Source organism: Schistocerca gregaria, chromosome 4 (assembly GCF_023897955.1).
Source record: "Schistocerca gregaria isolate iqSchGreg1 chromosome 4, iqSchGreg1.2, whole genome shotgun sequence".
Taxonomy (NCBI): Eukaryota; Metazoa; Arthropoda; class Insecta; order Orthoptera; family Acrididae; genus Schistocerca; species Schistocerca gregaria.
Window position 1 is genome coordinate 677,372,311 of NC_064923.1, and position 13,268 is coordinate 677,385,578.

At 44.8% G+C, this 13,268-nt stretch overlaps 1 protein-coding gene across 1 annotated transcript in view; it reads right to left on the reverse strand.

Moving 5' to 3' along the window:
• LOC126267867 (odorant receptor 2a-like) overlaps window positions 1–13,268 on the reverse strand; it is a 79,123-nt gene that overhangs the window by 45,224 nt on the left and 20,631 nt on the right. Inside the window, exon 3 of the mRNA XM_049973176.1 lies at window positions 9,430–9,734. Coding sequence (XP_049829133.1) covers window positions 9,430–9,734 — 305 coding nt within the window. The remainder of the gene's footprint in view (window positions 1–9,429; window positions 9,735–13,268) is intronic.

Genomic DNA, 13,268 nt, shown 5'->3' on the forward strand with positions numbered 1-13,268 from the left:
AAACAGTGCAAGAGTTGACAAGTAAGGAACTCTCAGTTTTAAAACGGCTGAAGGCCCATTATGTAAAACCAACTAAAAGCATACAAATTCAAACCATCGGCTCTGAGCCATTAAAAAATCACAATCAAACACCAATAAGTAAAGGAAATACAGCCAGCTGCGCCCAGAAGTTTCTGGGGGTCGGTCTCCACTTGAAATATTAACGTTCGCTTACGCGAGACAGGTAGTCGGCCCAACTATATCCGATCCGCCGGCAACCCAACCTAGAGACAGTCAACGGACCCGCCGACAAGACGACTTGCTTTCCACCCGACCAGTACGCAAGGAACTCCAATGACAAAACGTAAAAGGCGTAGCCGCCCACAACCAAATATGCATAAGCTGTCAAAACTACACACACGTGTTGGACAGCGACAACACGGTGAGGAAAGGACACTGCCCGAATTTTACGTCAGCTGCCATGGCAGGTAACCGGAACGCTAACGGCCACAAGGCAGAAAATTCCACTGGCACACTTGGACTTGAAATAACCAAAATACAGTTAAACTCAACCGGATGGTGGCCAAACTTGAGCCAACTCGACATTCGCCGTTGCTCACGGGAATACTCCAACAGTCAACCACGAAAACCAACGGCACAATGTGAACAGACTGGCTTCGATAATTAAATCACCACTCAACTTTGATGTCCTGGGTCGGTGAGTTACGAATCTCGTAGCAATCAGAACAGCTCCCACGCACTCCGACACTGCGTGGAGACCACCATCGGGCCCGGCCCACTGCGCCACGTGGAGATTTCCTAGCTGATCCACACCAACCGACCGACTGCCACCCCATCAGCACGGATACAGCACTAAAATAACTGAGCAGTCGACATCACAAGCTACACACAGTTTCACGAATACCTGCACGAAGGACTAGACAATACTAACGGCAGCGACTGTGCAATAACAAGGACGAATCACGAGTTGGCACACGCAGGCAATCCATAAGCGATCGCCGGCCAACATACACGTCGTCAGACAAGATGACCGACCGTCGACCAACCAACGTGGTCCGCACTCACGTCATACACTCCTGGAAATGGAAAAAAGAACACATTGACACCGGTGTGTCAGACCCACCATACTTGCTCCGGACACTGCGAGAGGGCTGTACAAGCAATGATCACACGCACGGCACAGCGAACACACCAGGAACCGCGGTGTTGGCCGTCGAATGGCGCTAGCTGCGCAGCATTTGTGCACCGCCGTCGTCAGTGTCAGCCAGTTTGCCGTGGCATACGGAGCTCCATCGCAGTCTTTAACACTGGTAGCATGCCGCGACAGCGTGGACGTGAACCGTATGTGCAGTTGACGGACTTTGAGCGAGGGCGTATAGTGGGCATGCGGGAGGCCGGGTGGACGTCCCGCCGAATTGCTCAACACGTGGGGCGTGAGGTCTCCACAGTACATCGATGTTGTCGCCAGTGGTCGGCGGAAGGTGCACGTGCCCGTCGAGCTGGGACCGGACCGCAGCGACGCACGGATGCACACCAAGGCCGTAGGATTCTACGCAGTGCCGTAGGGGACCGCACCGCCACTTCCCAGCAAATTAGGGACACTGTTGCTCCTGGGGTATCGGCGAGGACCATTCGCAACCGTCTCCATGAAGCTGGGCTACGGTCCCGCACACCGTTAGGCCGTCTTCCGCTCACGCCCCAACATCGTGCAGCCCGCCTCCAGTGGTGTCGCGACAGGCGTGAATGGAGGGACGAATGGAGAGTCGCTTCTGCCTTGGTGCCAATGATGGTCGTATGCGTGTTTGGCGCCGTGCAGGTGAGCGCCACAATCAGGACTGCATACGACCGAGGCATACAGGGCCAACACTCGGCATCATGGTGTGGGGAGCGATCTCATACACTGGCCATACACCTCTGGTGATCGTCGAGGGGACACTGAATAGTGCACGGTACATCCAAACCGTCATCGAACCCATCGTTCTACCATTCCTAGACCGGCAAGGGAACTTGCTGTTCCAACAGGACAATGCACGTCCGCATGTATCCCGTGCCACCCAACGTGCTCTAGAAGGTGCAAGTCAACTAGCCTGGCCAGCAAGATCTCCGGAACTGTCCCCCATTGAGCATGTTTGGGACTGGATGAAGCGTCGTCTCACGCGGTCTGCACGTCCAGCACGAACGCTGGTCCAACTGAGGCGCCAGGTGGAAATGGCATGGCAAGCCGTTCCACAGGACTACATCCAGCATCTCTACGATCGTCTCCATGGGAGAATAGCAGCCTGCATTGCTGCGAAAGGCGGATATACACTGTACTAGTGCCGATATTGTGCATGCTCTGTTGCCTGTGTCTATGTGCCTGTGGTTCTGTCAGTGTGATCATGTGTGTTCTTATTTCAATTTCCAGGAGTGTATGTATCAGCGACCGTCGGGCGAGTCATGGCTGCCCGGACCTCACTGCAGCCGTGCCCCGACTGAACTTCTGCCGCGTCCTATGTCAAACACTGCCATGTCCGAACTGCATTGTTAGCGCCTCCCAACTCACTGGCTAACTTCAAAAACACGACAACCGGAAAGTAAAGCAAAGATAATACGCCAGGGCTTATATCGATAAGCGCCGCTGCTGCCGCTCACGGGCAGGCAAGGCAGCAACTGTGTGACACCAGTAATTGAAATTAACAAAACGAGGTGGTAGTACAGAAAAACAGGATGTCAAATGAGATATGGCACGAACACGACCCACGCACAGCTCAATGAGTGACAAATATAACAATGCGAATTACTTGTGGTGTGCAAACAACAACGGCCTGCGAAGGCCTGTTTAAGTACCTGAGGCTACTGAATACTGCTACTCAATATATTTTATCCATAGTCTGAAATATGTCATAAGTACACTCCAAGATAAAAAAAAGACGCAACACGAAGGATTAATCCGAATTTTACAGAAATCTGGACATGTGATATACCTGTACAGAAACAAGTGACTGCAATTTATGATAAACTGAATGATTTATTCAAGAGAAGGAGCTTCACAAATTGACCAAGTCAATAACCTCTGGCAGTTATTCCACCTCCTGGCAGTTATTCGGCTTGACACTGACAGAATTGTCGGATGCACTCCTGAGGGATAACTTGCCAGACTTTGCCCAACTGGTGTTTTAGATCGTCAAAAGCTGGAGCTGATCGGAGGGCCCTGCCCATATTGCTCCAAAAGTTCTCTGTTTGAGGGGAAATCCGGTGACCTTGCCCACCAGGATAGGGTTTGGCAAGCATGTAGACAAGCAATAGAAACTCTCGCCGTGTCCAGGCGGACTTCATGCTATTGAAGTATATACCCAGAGTTTCTTGCCAAGAAGGTCGACAAAACGGGGCGTAGAATATCGTCGACGTACCGCTGTGTTGTAATGGTGCAGCAGATGACAACCAAAGCGGTCCTGCTATGAAATGATATGTCGCCTCAGCCCATAACTCCTCGCAGTTGGGCCGTGCGCCGGGCGACATTCACGTTGATATACTGCTTCTGTCCTGGGTGTCATCGACCTTGAATCTCATTCGCTGGAGTTGAATTCTCTTCAGTGCTTGTTTCTCGCTACGAACTCAGCCCCAATAACAAGCGAAGACATGGCTGGAGACGCCCCCGACAGCGGTGGGATACCAAACCGACTGTCCCCCACCTCCTGGCCCGGGAATCATTAGTGATGATCTGATGTGCCATTTATTTACATAGCACGACCGCTTGGGCTGTCATCAGCGGTATCCTTACGGCACAGCAGTACATCGATGATATTCTACTCCCCACAATTAACAGAAAAACAGCACTCGGTGACTAATTTTTAATGAATTAACCGGGTTTCAAAACTACTAGGAGTGTCTTTCTCAGAATTTAAATCAAAGAATAGTCTATAACATGGTCACAGAACTATGACTAAAAACGTATGATAATTCTGTGACGATATTATAGACCATTCTTTGATTTAAATTCTGAGGAAGACACTCCAAGCAGGGTTAAAACCCGGTTAATTCGTTAAAAATTAGTGACCGAGGGCTGTTTCTCCTTTAATTGTAACTATTCACGGTCTCTGAGCGTGCTGCCATGCTGCTCCCCGTTTTTTTGCCATTCATGACAAGCCATCCTGGGCTTACCTTTCAACAAGGTAATGCGCAACCACACAAGGCGAGAGATTCTACTGCTTGTCTGCGTGCCATAGGTCCACTCAAATACGACTTAAAGACCAAACTGTACCACCACTGGCGATGAATTCACTAATTAGCCAAAATATTATGATCACTGGCTTAATAATTTGTTCCTACGTCTCTGGAACGAATTACATCGCCGATTCTGCGTATCAGGGATCCGACAGTTTGTTGTTAGGTTAGTGGAGGTTGCTGTTGTTGTTATGGTCTTCAGTCCTGGTTTTATGCAGCTCTCCATGATACTCTATCCTGTGCAAGCTTCTTCATCTACCAGTACTTACTGCAACAAACATCTTTCTTAATCTGTTTAGTATATTCATCTGTTGGTCTCCCTCTATGATTTTTACCCTCCACGCTGCCCTCCAGTACTAAATTGGTGATCCCTTGATACCTCAGAACATGTCCTACCATCCGATGCCTTCTTCTAGTCAAGTTGTGCCACAAACTTCTCTTCTCCCCAATCCTATTCAGTACCTCCTCATTAATTATGTGATCTACCCATCTAATCTTCAGCATTCTTCTGTAGCACCACATTTCGAAAGCTTCTGTTCTATTCTTGTCTAAACTATTTATCGTCCATGTTTCACTTCCATACATGGCTACACTCCATACAAATACTTTCAGAAACGACTTCCTGACACTTAAATCTGTACTCGATGTTAACAAATTTCTCTTCTTCAGAAACGCTTTCCTTTCCATTGCCAGTCTAAATTTTATATCCTTTCTACTTCGACTATCGTCGGTTATTTTGCTCCCCAAATAGCAAAACTCATTTACTACTTTAATTGTCTCATTTCCTAATCTAATTCCCTCAGCATCACCCGATTTAATTCGACTAAATTCCATTATCCTCGTTTTGCTTTTGTTGATGTTCATCTTACAACCTCCATTCCGTTCAGCAGCTCTTCCAGGTCCTTTGCTGTTTCTGACAGAATTACAATGTCATCGGCGAACCTCAAAGTTTTTATTTCTTCTCCATGGACTTTAATTCCTACTCCGAATTTTTCTTTTGTTTCCTTTACTGCTTGCTCAATACACAGATTGAATAACATAGGGGATAGGCTACAACCCTGTCTCACTCCCTTCCCAACCACTGTTTGTGGAGGTATGACATGTAATTCGGGTAAGCAGAAGACCGTTGAATTGTGTACGAGGTGATGACGCCTGTAGCGATCCAGTTGGGTATCATAGACTTTATATGAGGCGTATTTGTTGCCGAGGCAGCGTGAACTCACTATAATGCTCCTCAAATCACTGTAGTACCGTTCTGCCTCCGAGGTACGAACAATTACGCTGCTGAAAGGAGACATCGGCGTCGCGGAAGACATCAAGCATCAAGTGATGCATGTGGTTCGCAGCTTCAGTTACTACCACTGGTCCCATGTAAGGGCAGGAAAATGCCTCTCATAGTAAAATAACGCTCCCACCAGCCTGTGTCCGTGGTGAGCTGCACGTTTCCGGCGATGACGGGGTTTATGGAGCGGCCACCGATCTAGTGTAGCAAACATGTGATTCACCCAAAGAGCCGACGAGTTTCCATTGTCCGAGAGTTGAATCCTGATGGTCCTGTGCCCGTTGAAATCATAACTGACGATGTCGTTGGGTCAACATGTGAATACGTAGGAATAGCCTGCAGCGGAGCTCCATGTTCATCAATGTATGATGAACGGTGTGCTCCGTAACACTTGCGGTGCACCATAATTGTTCTCTTTCGCCAGAGAAGCCACACTTTACAGAGCAGACAAGCCTCCGAACCTCACGTTCTGTGGAGAGTCGTGAACGTCCAGCCACTTAGCGACTAGTGGAGTTTCATTGTCCTTCTACCTCTTCCCATAGGTGCTCACGACAGTAGCACGTGAAAATTCGACCAGCCTCACCGTTTTTGAGATACTCATTGACAGGCTCTGCGTAATAACAATCTTCCCTTTGTCAAAGTCGCTTATGTCAATGGCTTTCCCCATTTCTAGTCTATATCTTCTCTAGGGTGATGCCCCATCCGTATCTACTCCGCTTACATACTTTTGTTATTGGGTCACGTGCCCCCAACGCCACAAGGTGGTATCCAACGTCGCGGTGGGCAGAGGCCATGATGTTTCGACTTCTCAATACATGTTAATTGACCAGTCTCTTTCACTGTTTCACTGTCGTCGTAACTTATGAAATGATCACCTACTGTATTTACAATATTATGTAGACGCATCCACTGATAACTGCTGTAATGACGTGGTCTACTGAAATGTTTACAAACCCAGGGACACACTTGCCCGAAGTCATTCGTTTAACAGTCGTTTCTTGGAATAGGGGTTCAATTCAGAAAGATCTCTGTTTGTCATTTTATTTAGACAATCCCTATGTGAGAGATACTTAAGGTCCGAAATATTCGTAGATTCCGTCCTGAAAGTCTGTTTTTTATCTCATCTCGACAGGATCTAGTGAAGTATCTGACGTCTTTCATGCAGATCTTCCTATCAGCCGAAATGGTTGTATCAACTGCAAACCTTGTCACTGACAGCCGTTCCTCTGCACATGTACTCTTTGTTAGGTATTTTCTTTCACTTCGTACATCGCTTGATATTTGTGTAAGTTAAGTAACAAACCTAATGGTCATTTGTGTTTAGCACCCTCAGGCAGAACTACTGTCTGTTGACTTTCCATTTCAGTTAGCACAATTTGCCTTCTTCTTTTGATACAGGCCATCTCCAGACTATATTTTTTCAATTCCACTTTTCCTTTCCCTTGGACCTAGGCTTTTAGCCCAACATTCGTGGTTTTCATACCTGTGCTGCTTCTTCGTCGCTACAGTCCACGTTTTGCGATTGGCTTTTCTTGGGAATCAAAGTGCTCTTGCAGTTTGTTCTTGAGCGAAATGTCCTTATGAATATCCTCCAATGTTATCATTTCCTACAGTTTTTCTACCTCGTTGGACCACGTGTGCTTGGTTTTCGTGTTGAGAAAGTAACGGAAGATCCAGGTGCCGAGTATAGTGCTTTCCCTTCATTCCTCTCATGGTTTCAGACATCTTGTTCTACACTGCACTGTCGAAAACCTTCTCAATTTGAAAAAGCATAAAACTCTAATCGTTTTCATTCTTGTTCTGATTGTTAAGGAGAGTCAGATTATTTTCCTCGCACAGTAACGTTTTTTGTGCACAGGCTTTCTGTTCCTGCGACCAATGAAAAGGAGTACCAATGGCAGGACTTCTTCGTCGGGTTACTGCCAACTTCCTCATCTAACGGTTCAGAAAGCACGCTTTGGACTCAGTACCGTGAAAGCTTGCAGTCTATTACTGGGAAGTGGATGATACCTTAGTTGAGTGGAGTCTTCGTGGGGAACGCCTGTGTGACTTCCTGAAACCTCCGAATAACTAGCATCTCGTCTACGATGGAAGTAGAGAAGTTCAAGTCTGTGTTTGCAGTGCGAATGATGTCAGACACAGGAGAGATAAATATAAAAAAACTGGCATATTTTGCTTATTTTCACTCCATCGCGTCATATGGTATCATATTTTGGGATAACTCCACAAACAGAGAAAAAAGTTTTAGAGTACAGAAGCGTATAATAAGAGTAATGAGTACTGTAAATACAAGAACATCATGTAGAAACCTATTCAAAGAATTGGGCATATTAACCACAGCTTCTCAGTATATTTATTCCTTAATGAAGTTTGTTGTAAATAATACATCTCTTTTTCCAACTAACTGCTTAGTACACAGTATCAATACTAGGAATAAGAACGATATACATAAAGATTTAAAATCACTTACTTTTGCCCAGAAAAGAGTCCAGTATTCAGCAACGCATATTTTCAATAAGTTACCAGCAACCATTAAGAGTTTAGTTTCAGACAAGGCACAATTTAAACATAATTTAAAAAAATTTTTGGTGGCCAATTCCTCCTATTCCACCCATGAGTTTCTTAACAAGTGCAGTAGACCATTTTAATGACAGTTTATTATACTTTAATTTTTGACAATACTTGGTTGTAACAGCCAAGTAACTACCTACTGTGTGTATGATGGATGTATGGAAAGCAGATGTAAGTCTTAAGTCTGTAAATAGTGGAAGTTTAATTTTAAATGTTGTACATAATCTGACTGTTCTCAACTGAGGATCACTTAAATGAATAATTTACTTTAATTTTTGACAATACTTGGTTGTAATAGCCAAGAAGCTAGCAAATGTCTGAATGATGGATTTAATGAAAGCAGATGTAAGTATTAAACCTGTAAATATTAAAAGTTTAAATTTAATTCATGTATATAATTTAACTGTTTATTGACTGAGGATCATTAAAATTAATTAAGCTCAAGTTTTTCTAATTACATTTTTGTAATGTGTTTAACTGACATGTTCCACACCCAGGAGGATTCCCTCTTTTATGGGTCTATGGAATAAATAATTAAAGTAATCTAATACAATCTAACAAGCAGCATCGGTTCCTTGAAGTACTACTCACGAGAAATGGTTAACATAAATGATGACTAACTGGAAACCTCAGCGGCCGACAGGTGTTGTTGATATGCCTCGAAGTGGACACCTGAAAATGTGTGCCCCGACCGGGACTCGAACTGGGGATCTCCTGCTTACTAGGCAGACGCTCTATCCATCTTTTTTTTTTCATTTTTTTTCATTTTGTTCGTTGTTGATCGATGTGTTTGGTCGTTGCGGACCTCACATGACATCCGGTCAAGTTCGTTTCTTGTTGATCCTTCCACTCAGTTTTTTATTACAGAGGCCAACCAACTCTCTGACCTAACACGCTGAGCTACCGTGCCGGCTGTCCATCTGAGCCACGGAGACAGATGAATAGCGCGACTGAAGGAACTTATCCCTTGCACGCTTCCCGTGAGACTCACATTCCCAACTGTCCACAATTCTACATATGTATTGTACCTTATAGACATTTGCCCATATCGAGGTATATCAACAACACCTGTCGGCAGCTGGGGTTTTCAGTTAGTCATCATTTATTCTAGGGAAAAGCTGCACGGTTATCAACAGTAACTGTTCTTTCGAGAACAAGTTACTGTCTTCGTATAAATGGTTAACATGTTGGAAATAGCTTGTGTGGTAATCCCATGCACATGGACTGCTTTTTCGATTAGCTCTCCAATCATCTTTCAAGACAAAAGACGTGCACGACATCTTTAAAATATCGTACAAAATTCACATATTCGGACACTGTAGTCTTATGAACTTGTAGACAACGCTACACAGATGGCAGTGCATAGTACTTACCTCCATGCAGCGGTCAAGCTCCTCGATGAGTTTGTTGGTTAATGGGCGCATCTTGAGCAGGACAATAAACTTGAAGGTGGACATGGCGTAGGTGAAGGTGACGCAGGCGTTGGTGGTGACACTGAGGATGTCTCCCCAGAAGTGCAGCATGGCGGACAGCTGGCTGGCCAGGAACACCACCACCGAGAGCACCACGAAGCCAGAGTAGGCGCCGTACGCCAGCGACGCCTTCCCTCCAGTCGGTGCCCACACGCCGGCCACGCGGAGCGCCTTCTGCTGCAGCCGCAGCTCTGTCCGGGGCCGTCCTGCGGAGGAACACAAACATGTTTTAGAGATAAACTACTTCCCAGCTAGTAATATTGTTTTTACTGAAAGGATTGATTACACCCAAAAATTTGAAGATAATTTTAGTTCCCCTCACGTACAAAAAGTCACTGCTATTAAATTTTGTGACTGATCACTAAATGCAGGGTGCGGTGCTTAAATAAGGACGAATTTCAATTTGAATTTCCCGCCATATCGTAGTTCCGCCGGAGGTCGCACTGGCGTTCTTCAAAGCCTAGGCATCCAGGAAACGGTCAGGACCTCAAAAATGGCCGAGATGTTAAGGGAAAGTGCGGAGTACCACCGAAGAGCAACGATTATCGAATGTCTTCGTGCTGGGCGTTCGCCCACTGAATTAGTTCGATTCTTCGAGTACCCGAGATCGACTGTTTACGATATTGTGACCAAGTATAATGCTTCGGAGAAGTCTGGGGTTCACGTCCTAGTTCTTGTGTCCACTGAGGGCGATATCATGCCGCCACATTTCTTTGAAAATGGACAAATTGTCACAACAGAAGTTTATCTGCAAGTTTTGACGAATTTCGTGAAACCGTGGATGGTAACTCGGGGAGACAATATGTGTTTCAACAGTGCGGTGCACCGGCTCATAAGAGCTATTTAGTTCAAAACTCGCTCTCGGATAATGTTGACATATTCTGGTCAAAGGTGTTCTGGCCCCCGAATATCCCGGAACTGAATCATCTTAATGTCGTATCTCTACTCACCGCCATCGAAGCAGCATTCGCGAATATGGACAGCGCTGTTTTAAAGAGTGCTAGCGGTTGCTTCAGTACAAGATTGGAGACGGTCACTATGGCTGAAGGGGGTTACATCGAGTAATGTTACTTTCGAAAAATGCCACTACGTATACACACAAGGATTTTCAATTTTATTTGTATTTTACTTTTATAAGTTTGTTTTTAAAAAGAGTTCCATTTGTCCGGATTTAAGAAACGCACACTGCACACAATAGCGAAAAAGCCCATACGATCAAATAGTGGAAATCGTTAACAAAGCTGTGAATATCAGTTATATGTTAAACTGTTTAATCTACATGTAACCAGCACAATCATTGTTTTTCTCTGAGGCTACTGTTTCTAGGTATATTTGTCGTTGATTATTAAGGACTATTCAGAGATATCCAGTCTATAATTTACACCAATCAAGTAACGCAAAAAATATACAAATCCTTACCCGGATTCGACTTATCAAGCCACTCCTGACGTCACGACTCATTACTGGAGTACACGCTGCAATGCGGGCTTAGCTGCGTGTGGTATCTCTCAAGCTTCCACGTTTTGGTACCTTGCTTTTATATATATATTTATTGCTATTCAACACTAACGTTTCAATTATTTTTCCTACATAATACCAGCACTGTAAAAAAGATACATATAGTTCATAAAGTGTTCTTACTGAAATTTTTGTGGATATTACCAGACATTTTAAACGCATGGCAGCGTCCGTAAAGCTTAAAAATCTGCGCTGTTTGCTGACTAGAACTCGTAATAGAGTCCCAACAGCGACTTTCTCTAACTTTAACGTCCCATAATTTCTTGATAATAAATTCCGTTGAAAGAAGAATAGTACAAAACTGCTGCAGCACTTATATACATTTTTTATTTACGGTGAGAACTAGATCTTGCATAAGTAACATAAAAAATAGAAAACACTGATCTACTTTGAGTACTCCAACATCACGCAGTATCAGGTTTTTAAATAACTCCTCAAAGCAGTCTGAAGTTTTTTTTTCCATTTAAAACAGATTAGTGCAAATACTACTTGGTGTGTATTCAGGAACGACCTGCGGAAACCACTCAAAATAATTTTGTACAGAATCATACACTATGTGATCAAAAGGATCACAACATCCGGCTGAAAATTACTTACAAGTTCGTGGTCCCCCCCCCCCCCCCCCATCGGTAATGCTGGAATTCAGTTGATGTTGGCTCACCCTTAGCCTTGATCACAGCTTCCACTCTCGCAGTCATACGTTCAATCAGGTGCTGGAAGGTTTGTTGGGGGCTGGCAGTCCATTCTTCACGGAGGCCTCCATTGAGGAGATGTATCAATGTCGGTCGGTATGGCCTGTAACGAAGTCGGTGTTCCAAAACATCGCGAAAGTGTGCTACAGGATTCAGGTTAGGACGCTGTGCAGGCCAGTCCATTACAGGGATGTTATTGACGTGTAGCCATTCCACAACAGGCCGTGAATTATGAACAGGTGCTCGATCGAGTTGAAAGATGCAATAGCCATCCTCGAATTGTTCTTTAACAACAGTGGGAAGGAAAAATGTGCTTATGACATCAATGTAGGCCTGTGCTGTGATACTGTGGAGCAATACAACAAGGGGTGCAAGCCCTCTCCATGAAAAACACGACCACACGATAACACCACCGCCTCCGAATTTTACTGTTGGCGTTACACACGCTGGTAGATGATGTTCAGCAGGCAATCGCCATACTCACACTCTGTCATCGGATCACTAAATTGTGTACCGTGATTCGTCACTCCACACAACGTTTTTCCACTGCTCTGCTGAATCGTCGCTCATTACACCAAGCGAGGCGTCGTTTAGCATTTACCGGCGTTATGCGTGGCTTATGAGCAGCCGCTCTACCGTCAAATCCAAGTTTTCTCAACTCCCGCCTAACTGTTGGAGTACTCGCAGTGGATCCTGATGCAGTTTGGAATTCCTGTGTGATGGTCTCTACCAGTCAACAGACGAGGTCGGCCTGTACACTTTTGTTCTGTACGTGTCCCTTCACGTTTCCACTTCTCTATCACATCGGAAACAGTGGGCCTAGGGATGTTTAGGAGTGTGGAAATCTCGCGTAGCGCCCCATTCTGCTCTCTCACGATGTCTAATGACCACTGAGGCCGCTGATACGGAGTACCTGGCAGTAGGTGGCAGCATAATGCAGCTGATATGAAAAACGTATGTTTTTCGTGGTGTCCGGATAATTTTGATCACATAGTGTTGGTCCCTGTCACCAATTACCAGATCACTCCAAAGAGTCAACATAAGCAACAATAGGTATTAACAAACACTTAAGGCACTTCCTGTGGTACTCAAAGGGTCAGTCGCCTCGCCGAGAAAAATTTTGAGTTACTTATGAATGAGCATAAAAACTGAAGATATAACGGAATAACCGTCCAAAACAGATTTGGAGTATTTATTGGTAATCAGTTCCTTCCACATCAATAATGAATTTCTTACGAAACTAATTTACCTACATATTACTTGGCATTTAACAAAATCAGTTCAGAGTTTTTATGCTGATACTATCAAAATAATGGTCGGCCCTACCGTTAGATGAGTCGTACAAGAAATCTGACAAGGTTGTCCTTCACTGCCCATATTATTTAACGTTTATGTAAATCACATTTCCACTAAATCGCAAACGAAAGTCGAAGATTCATACTAACCAAGATGTACGATTATTAACTTAGTCCTTTTTGCAGAGGACCAGGTTATAATCGCGGACACTGAAGACAGCCTTCAACAGGCGGT